General features: G+C 40.0%; 2 protein-coding genes across 2 annotated transcripts; one reads left to right on the top strand and one right to left on the bottom strand.

Moving 5' to 3' along the window:
* The first annotated feature begins 706 nt into the window (after nucleotides 1-706).
* On the top strand, nucleotides 707-2,213 carry LOC125203266 (RNA exonuclease 4-like). The gene is made up of 4 exons (XM_048101578.2): nucleotides 707-955; nucleotides 1,029-1,159; nucleotides 1,259-1,743; nucleotides 1,825-2,213. Exons 1-4 carry the CDS (start codon nucleotides 793-795, stop codon nucleotides 2,060-2,062), a joined length of 1,017 nt encoding a protein of 338 aa, XP_047957535.1. The 5' UTR covers nucleotides 707-792; the 3' UTR covers nucleotides 2,063-2,213.
* Nucleotides 2,214-4,138: 1,925 nt separating this feature from the next.
* Nucleotides 4,139-7,292, bottom strand: LOC125207734 (uncharacterized). The gene is made up of 3 exons (XM_048107201.2): nucleotides 6,460-7,292; nucleotides 5,729-5,870; nucleotides 4,139-4,573 (listed from the first exon to the last, which is right to left on the bottom strand). Exons 1-3 carry the CDS (start codon nucleotides 7,161-7,163, stop codon nucleotides 4,379-4,381), a joined length of 1,041 nt encoding a protein of 346 aa, XP_047963158.1. The 5' UTR covers nucleotides 7,164-7,292; the 3' UTR covers nucleotides 4,139-4,378.
* Nucleotides 7,293-10,089: the final 2,797 nt, after the last annotated feature.

Here is a 10,089-nt window from a genome sequence, read left to right as displayed (position 1 = left end):
ATATAGGATATATGTGTATAGACTAATACGATAGACTATGATTTGGGTCGATTCTGAGTTCTGCTCAAAATGCACTATAAAGACTCATGAATCACATCATTAAAAAAATTGTTGTGGGATTTAATGATAATTTGTTTAATTTGGCATCGATCTTAATATAATATGGCCCTACTCCAGTCAAAAGAAAGATCCCACGGTCAAACTCATTATTCCGAATATTTCATCCCTTTGCCGAATTAAAAAATTCCCATATAAAAACTGCAAAATCTGAAGATTAATTTTACCTTTGATCAATGAGGTGGGTTGAGTACCTTATCTTCTGAGTTGCATTGCTTTTGCCGAAAGGAAAATAGATGAGGAAAAAATTCTCATCCAATCCAAGATCTTGCTTTGAATTATCTTCTAAAATCTTCACATGATTGTATTAGTCCATATATATAAATAACTCCATGCAATACGTATAATTGGAAAAGCATATATGCCTTTGCAATATTACCATAAGATTTGACAGCATAATTATCATGTAACCGCCTTTCCGATATGGTAACTGCAGTAAATATTCTAGCAGCTAAAAAATGTGGGCCACAAAGAATTTGGATTGCCACGAATGTTTAGTGCTGAAATCGCCTGTGAATTCTAGAGAAAATGACACTACTTCACTTGACCACTTAAGGTGACGAATCTCTCTCCCTCAAAAAAAAAAAAGAGAAAAAAAAATGGGCATCAAATATAAATAGGTCTCTTCAAGAATTGCATTTGTTCATAAGTGAAAAACCACACTAGAATTCATCCATGGACAACAGGAACAAATGTGCAGGCTGCTACAGACAGTTCAACAAGATGGAGCATCTTGTCGAGCACATGAGGATTTCGTATCACTCGAATCACGAACCCCTCTGCGGAGTCTGCCACAAGCATTGCCGCTCCTTTGAGTCTCTCAGAGAGCATCTCATAGGTATATATATTTATTGTCTTTTCATCAAATAGATAGAATTTTATATATATGCTTGATGATTTTTGCGAAGCAGGACCTCTTCCTAAAGCCGAATGCGAGAGGATATTCAAGGATCGAGGATGCGACATCTGCTTGAATGTCTTCAGCAGCCGCCACGCTCTTCTCCATCACCGAGACAAATGCCACTTCTCCCGTCGAAACAATGTAATAATTTTACTCATTCAAATATGAAATTTTCATATTATCCTTTTTAATTCCAAATTTAACATATGTTAACTTTTTTTTTTCCTATTGGAAAATTAGGGTTATAGAATGGGGATTCAAGATGAGTTGAGGATGGATAACACAAGGGGGAAAGTGGTGTCTCTGGCTTGCAAAATGGTGGGAGGAGGCAGTGATGGCTCACTAGACCTCTGTGCAAGAGTCTGCCTCATTGATGAGAACGAAAACATCCTTTTCCACACCTATGTCAAGCCAAGCCTTCCTGTCACCAACTACAGGTACGAGACGACTGGCATAAGGCCGGAGTATTTGAGGGAAGCGACGCCAGTTAGACAAGTTGGAAGGAAGATTCAAGACTACTTATGCAATGGGGAGCCGATATGGCAGATCCGGTCTAGAACTGGAAAAGCTCGAATCCTCGTTGGCCATGGCCTCGAACATGACTTAAAATGCTTGGAGTTTGAGTATCCCGAGTTTCTCATTAGGGATACTGCTAAATATCCACCATTGATGAAGACGAGCAAGCTGAGCAACTCGTTGAAGTACTTGACAAAGGCATATCTCGGGTTGGTGAATGAATCTAAAATTTTATTAATTTTTTATCATGTTATATGTGTGTTTTTTTTACTATTATGAGTTATGTGCAGATACGATATTCAGAACGGGGTGCAGGATCCGTACGAGGACTGTGTTGCAGCGATGAGGCTGTACAAGAGAATGAGAGCACAAGATCATAGGGTGGAGAGCTATCCATTGGCTTCTGATCAGCAGAATCGGAATAACTTTGCTTCGTGGAGGCAAGCCGAGCTGGAGAGGATGAGCCCGGAGAGAATGTTGGACATGTCTAGATCTGATTACTATTGTTGGTGCTTGGACTCCAAATGAGGTGGAGATGATGAATTCAACAACAAGTTTGAACTATTTATTTCCTTCTTTTATGCCAGTAGATTTATGTGTATTATCAGAAGAAGCAGTAATATTGTATAATGCCATTACTATTGTTGCTATTTCAAAGGTAGTAGTAATTTAATTAAAAGTGTTTTGCTACAAATTTGAGAAATTTGTTGTGTTGCTGAATAAATTTATCTTAATTAATTATTTGTAAAAATAAAATAAGTTCCAAAATAATGATCCAAATTATATGGTTTCAAGAAATCAAGAAGGTCCCAAAAAAGTAATATTACCTGGATATATTTTGAATTATTCAAGTTCTTAAACATGATCCTAGTTATGGAAACAGTCAAGATAAATCTTAAAAATGATTTTGGTTTTTCAAGTGTCTTTCAAGTGATTTTCAAGATATTTAGGTAAAAAGAAGTGTAGTTATTAGTAAATAATGTCTATTGGTTAAATGAATAGTATGTTAACAATATATGTCCATAATTTCATAGGTTTCACTTCTCTTCAAAATTCACTCCAATAGCTCTTTGAGAAAAAAAAAAAAAAACATGATATATATCGCTTGTGCAAAGTTAAAATAATTAATAGTCTCGTGTTATTTTTTCGAATAATATCGCGTAGTGGTTGAATGCTAGTACAATACATAACTAATTTGTTGGCAACGTACGTTAACTCACGAATATTGTTGTAATTGTAATGTGTAATACTAGCCTATATAGATATTAATTGAAAAACAAATTGATGTGGAAAATAAAATTATATTATAAAAAAGTTGTTTATTGAAGAATAATTAGGCTAATCATACATGTCTGGTTAAAAATAAAGCTAGACTAATCTACTGATTGTATTTTAGGCCATAAATAATTGATGTACTAAACTGTGATCACAGTCCAAAAGTGAATTAGAGAAAATAATTTGCAACAAATAATAGGCCCTAATAAATTTAAAAGTTTATAGATATGAGCCCGATCAATATATAGCTTAAAAGAAATAGACTATAATAATGTTTTTAAAAGTGACTATACTAACTTTAAAAATGAAGTAAAGTTAAAGTTGATTAGATGATATTATAGGGATGTGATCATATCATAATCCATATTTATAGTGATAACCTAATAATCCTCATTTTATCGATGAAAAATATTATTTAATGGAACAGAATATTATTTTATGGAATAAAAGTATCATTTTATGTATGCTGAAAAAATATCATTTTATCGTGTATAAATATCATTTTTAGTAAAAATGATACTTTTGACTCATAAAATGATAGGGTTATTAGGTTATCACATATATATATGAGTTATGATCTGATGCACCCCTATATTTTGATGTTCAAATTTTTGCATAACTATAGCAGGTTTATATTAATGTTTCGTGGAAATAAATTTGCTTCGTTAAGTTTTTAATTTTAGTTTACATTATGATTTTTATAGGGGAGCTTACATTGAGGATTTAATATTATGGCGTGGAATTCAATTTGAGCTATAATTTGATGTTCTATCTATATATATTTACGACTTTACCTTAAAATTTATTTCTAATTACAAAAAGGGAATTTCTAACTATTGTATGGATTTTTCGACAACATTTTTTCAATTTAAATGACCAAATTGCTGGTAAGTAAGATAGTAATTTAATAATTTAAACTTCGATAATAGAAGAGCCTTAAGTTATCTTTCAAATTTTGTTTTATTCGCATTATTTTTTTTGGTAATTTTTGTTGATAGATGGAAATTTATTTTTATCCACTTTGAGAAGGACAAAAAAAATGTGTGGTTACGTGGTATGTCTCCAAAATCAAATCTTTTACCACTGAAATACAAAAAGAAATCAAACTAATTATACTAAAACACAGCCAAGACAACCGTAATCTAACATTATTTTCATCTCATCACTTGCATTATTTATGTCATCTTTTAAAAAACTTACAATCATATTGCTAACTAGTCACTTCACTTTTCATGAAACCCATACTTTTTTTTATCTCACGTTTGGATACATATTGCTAAATAAAATTGGTAGCGAATGCTTTAGCCCAAAAAATAACAACAATCAAAATTAACCTTTGGCCCAACCAACTATTATTGAAAGTCCATAATTTAAACCTCCCATCATCAACAACTATAAGCCACGACATAATGAATGTTTATATACACCATTTTGTTCTTAAAGATGCAGACAGCCGCTACAAACCTACAATAGATACACGCAGAGTATATCTCGACCTAGATCGATGAAGAGGAACTCGAGGCGAGGGCAGCGGTGCACACGACCTAGTTCGAGGGGAGGAAGTCGAAACTATGCAGTTTTGGAAGTGCAGAGAACATAGCCAGATATGAGAGAACTCATTGCGAGGGCGACGAAGGCGAGGAAAGACATGGACACGGAAGCAGTTGCTAAATCAGGAAACTGGTCCTTCCCCCAGTTCAGTTGCCAGTCGTCGATCCGGATGGTGGCAGACGAGGAAGCTGATATGAGAAGATAAGCGATCATCTGCCACCAACAAACATAACCATAACCATGATCATTATCATCGGAATGTCTTTCAGTAAGCATACCAAAAACAAGAGGGGAAAAAGCATACAAGCAAGTTCTTGATTTGTAAAATAACTTAACCAAGATAAGAAGCTGTCAAGCTGCTAAATAAAGGGAAAGTTAAATCAATCATAAATGTCGATATCGTTGCATCTTCTACATATGATTACCGTTTGATGGGCTGGGAGTCAGAACCAAACTCTAGCAAAAATTCAAATAAATGATAGTATGCGTTTTGACCCATCGGACAGTCTCACACAAGTGTTTGTGTTTCTTAATTGGGTTCTCGGGCAATTAGTTTTTCATCTTGTCATATTATACGCACAACTTAACATGGTATCTATATAGCATGATCGTGAAACACAACGTAGAAGCATGTAGTTAAAGCAACTAAAGAAAGATGAGAATAGTGGTGAATGGAATCTATTTTTTCATCTTTACCATACTGCTTTTCTCAAGCTATGAGATTCCTCCTTTACTCATAAAAGAAGAAAATGCACGCACACTCCTTAAAGCACTAGAGACAATAATTCTTCAACATGTAAAGTGAGGTGGTGACTGACGAGTGGGAGGAAGAAAGGAACATAATGCAAGCCAAAAAAGCGGCTCAACAAACAGATAAACTCTTAGTGATTCCCTTTCGTCAACTCATGGCTTATCCGATTATCTAAGGAGCAAGACGACAACAAGGCCCACAACACCAAAGAAATCACTCTATTTTAGGCCAGAGACACAAGCGAACTAAATTAGGGAATAGAGAGCAACTGCATAGATATGAGTATCAATTATCAAACTGGGTAGACAGAAGTACTAATTCAAACCCTTCATTATCACTAATCATCATACAGAAAGGGAAACACGATTCTAATGAAATTTTTCTCTCAACATCACCATCACGACCACTCACTTTCCATGCTTGGTCTAGGCAAGAAACAACACAAAGAAAAGTAATATATCTGATTGTGCAAATCATTACTCATTACCATAAGGACGCATATAAGTAATTAACCACACATAAAGGATTAACCACAAAAGGGAGATTTCTATTGCAAATGTTCATTTATTGGAATATTTGATTTCTCAAATCACATATAATAGGCAGTAAAGACTTGCCTGATCAGCTGCAAAGTTGAGGTAGTGCCGGAGTTTCGGTTGTTGATGCACAATATACTTTCCGGTCACCAGATTATATGACATATCCAATGCCTGAGCTCCAGAATACACAAATCCAATCACATTCACAGACATACAGTACCTGCCAAATCCCTAATTCAGATTCAAAACCACAACCTTCAAAGAATTCAAATTTCAAACAGCCTTGTATATGCTACACTGATGAGCTACATCAAACACGATTGCGATAAATCTTCACACAAACATATATTCACAGTTGTTTGGATAATGTAGTTGGCTAGTCTTAGCATTCAAAGAGCCGACCAGAGGCTACTGGCAAAGAACACATCTCCATTCAAATTTCAATTGACCACTGATCTATTCCATAAGGGAAAGACAAACTCCACCACTTGAAATGTAATCTCTCAACTGTTACCGAAACTTTTCCACGTTGTATTTGCGACCACAACTTTGCATGAATGTGAATTATTAATGTCTTTTTCCAACTTCTACAAAAAGTGTATATAAACGAGCTGAAACAGAGCTTAACTGAATTCAGAATTTAAGTCAAGAAATCACAATCAAATTAGTAGAATAAGTTACATACATATTATTCTTTGCCTAAATTGAACCAAGTCATCACTCCTAAAAATAGAAAGATTAGTATAAATAATTCGGGTTATAAAATACATTTATTTGCAAACATATAAATTCAAGATAATTATTTTTACCTGAATTCTTTGTAACGATCAAATGAATCGAGAGCCCATCCCTGATTTCTATCAGCTGCCATTACCGCAAATGAAATTAAGCAAAACAGCAATCCAAAAACCCTAAACCCCAACGCAGCTTTCCTCACCATCTTCTCCCTCTCACCTCTCCTCAAAATAGACAGCGACGGACTAACCCTCCTCCGCCTAATTCCACTTCCGCCGCCGCCGCCGGCCAATTCAGGTCCCGGATCCGGCTTCGGCGCCACCACATTCGGCTCCTCCATCACCGCCCTATTCACCACCGCCGCCATAGGCTCCTCCACCACAACCATATCCTCCATCGGCCCCTTGTACATGTCCTTCCTCACCACCACCGCCGCCGGCCGATGCTCCTCAACCCCACTCCCGCGGCCGTGATCGAAGGCGATGTACTCGGATTCGGGCGAGGAGCGATCCATCGGCCGATTCGTCTCGTGCTCCGGCGAAGAGCCGCGGCTGTTGCTGATGGTGATGTGCGCGGAGTCGGGAGAATTTTGGTCCGGCGGGGAGAGCGAGATGTGGTCATCGCTGTTGTGCTTGGAGTGAAGCGGCGAGGAGTAGGAGTCCGCCGGAGAAGATAGGGAGATGTGGTCTCCGCTGTTGTTGCGTCGCGGAGAGGGGGCAGATTTGGGCGGAGCTGCTTCGGTTTCAGGTGGCGGCGCCTGATTATTTTTATTTTCCATCAAAACGGAATTTCGAATGAATTGTTTTCCGGAATTTTCGATTCTGTTGATTTTAATAAGAAAAAATGAAATTGTTTGGAAGAAATGCAGCTGATATTTTTCAATCCTTTTATTTCCACATACACAGACAATGGAGTATATTTTTTTATTTTTTTATTTTTTATCGAATTTGGGGGCTTGTTTTCGGACTGATTACCAATGTCGATTCCTGCCAAATAATGCTATACAAATCATTTAACAGAAGTTGACGGTAATGAAAAGTATGTGGGGACGCCTAATCTAACGGAGTTGCAAAATTATATGGATGAGGTGTCCAAAAATAAAAATTTTATTCTAATAGGAAAGAGGGTGACTGAGGGAATATTCAGTTTTTAATATTACTTCTAGCTCTGTCCCATAATAATTATCCATTTTAATTCCCACATGAGCTTTTAAGAATGTAAAAGAAAATATTGATTGGAAAAATTAGTAGAAACACTAAATTTCTTATCTCATGTCTGCTTTAAAGCATCTTCAATGGTCGGCTAGCGATCGGCTAGCCAATTCTTGGCGCTGGTCGATCGGCTAGCCGAACCATTGGAGTCGGTGAGCGGGAAATCGGCAAGCGGGTCGGCGTGGGCTGGCCGATCGGCTAGCCGCCATTGTGGCGGCCCGATCGGCCAGCGCCGAATTTTGTTTGTTTGTTTGTTTTTTTTTTTTTAAAAACCTATATAAACGCGATTTTAGTTTCATTTTCATTTGCACCACTTGTTTTAACGAGTTTTCTCTCTCTCTAACTTTCTGTACAAGAGCATCATCGAGCGATGGATCACAACAACGAGTCTAGTCCAGCGACGAGTGGATTTCAGACTTCCACGGTACCTGTGGGATCTGGATGGGGCCAGATGGGCGGACAGATGGGCCCAGGGTTTAACGTCCATTGGGGGCAGTTGATGGGGATGATGGCCGGTGCGCCGGGGGGGATGCAGGGGGGAACCAGGGGGATGCCGGGCGGGGGGCAGGGAAGCCAGAGGAGCGGCGGGCAGTCAGCGCCGGGGTGGGGAGGTATGCCCCCCCAGATGCAGCAGCAGATGCTGCATCAAATGATGGGGATGATGTGGCAGAGAGGGATGCAGGGGGGGATGCAGCACGGTATGCATCCCGGGATGCAGGGGGGAATGCAGGGGTCACCGGGAGGGGACACGGTATATCGTACCTCGCTTGATTTTTTGACGGCTGCGGCTCACACGTCGACCCCAGTGGAGACGCAGTTCACTGGCGATGACCTTCTGTCATTGCATGATATGGGATCGATCTCGGGGATCCGGATACTCCCGTTCCAGCGAGGCAGGCCGCGCCGAAGAAGAAGACGAAGGGGAAGGCCAAGGCGGTCGGCAAGTCGTCGCAGCCCGTTGGTGACGACACCCCCGGCCGGAGGAAGTGGACGGAGGATGAGTACGCCGGGGTGGCCAGGGGGTGGTTGGAGGTGTGCGACGATCCGCTGGTTGCGAACAACCAGCGGGTCGTCAACATGTGGGCGAAGATCAGAGCTGCCTATAGGAGGCACTGCCCGCACGGGAAGGACTTTAGCGGGGAGGAGGTCCGGAAGGGGTGGGAGCGCATCAGGGTCGCGGTCGGCCGTTTTTCGTCGTTGTACGCCAACGCCGTCCGTCAGCTCACTAGTGGGCAGAATGAGGAGGACGCCCGGAGGATGGCCAAGAATGAGTTTCCCTTGGCGGGGAAGTATAAGGAGTTCAACTTCTGGGAGTGCTTTTTGTTGCTGAAGGACTCCGAGAAGTTCCGGGCGGGGTGCGACGCTGGGTGGCCGAAGAAGCAGAGGCTGAACTATTCCGGCGACTACAGCGGCAGCAGCGGCGGATCCTACGACCTCCCCCCGGGATGCTGAGGAGTTTCCATCCCCTCCTTCATTTGTTGGTCGTCCTCACCTGGTTGGACAAAAGCAGGCGCAACGGGCTGCTAGGGGAGGATCCCCCCTATCGCCCCATGAGGTCCAGTCCTCCGCCCTCCCACCCGCCCCACTCGAGTACACTCTCCATTCGCGTAACCATACGCGGGATCAGATGTACAAGGTCTTCCAAGATTGGAGGACCGACACTGAGCCCACGGAGAAGATGTTTCTTCACTCGATGCTCGAGAGCATGCGGGTTGATTTGGAAATCGCGAGGGCACGACTAGCGGGTTTTAAAGTGGGCTCAGATACCACGGGCGGCGGCAGCGACGACAAGGACGGCGGCAACGGCGACGACGAGGAGGAGTAGAGAGTGGCGGGGCTCGTGTGTGGAAGCCCTTTAAAAAAAAAAAACATGTATTTTTTTTTAAATCTTTGTACTTTTTTTGAATGAAATGAATTAATTTTCCCTTATACGTGTCGTAAATTTAATTTCGTAATTTAATCGTAATTTTAATCCGTAAATGTAGTATTTTTTTGAATTATTTTTTTGCGGCTAGCCTATGGCTGGCCTAAATCTGATGTGACATGTGTATTTTTAGTGCTGCTGACGTGGCAGGGTGAGAGAATGGCTGGCCTATTGCTGGCCTATTTAGCATTGGAGATGCTCTTATGTGAAAAAATACCAATTGAAGTGGAGGGTTTTTTCAAACAACAAAGGGTTGGGTCAACTATTTAATTAAATGATATTGAGTGTGTTTTCCATCTCCTCTCGAGAAAGAAGTAGGGAAGAATACGTACAAATCAGATTTTTTGAGGAACGTATCAAGAGAGAATTTGATTTGCTTAGACAGTGTGTGGTTGGTAAACAAGGATCAGTATTATAAAAAGGTACAAAATATATCGTCAAATATTCAATTAGTTTTATAATAAAATGTGAATGTTATGAGTTAGTGGAATGTGATGCCTATTTATCATTTATTGTCAAAAGTGAAAGTGGATAATTGATGAGAGGAGAACAAAAATGGCAAAAATGGA

Source organism: Salvia hispanica, chromosome 6, assembly GCF_029641045.1.
Source record: "Salvia hispanica isolate PSC_SH4W2 chromosome 6, Shi_PSC_v1, whole genome shotgun sequence".
Taxonomy (NCBI): Eukaryota; Viridiplantae; Streptophyta; class Magnoliopsida; order Lamiales; family Lamiaceae; genus Salvia; species Salvia hispanica.
This window is presented reverse-complemented; position numbering and strand designations above follow the sequence as displayed.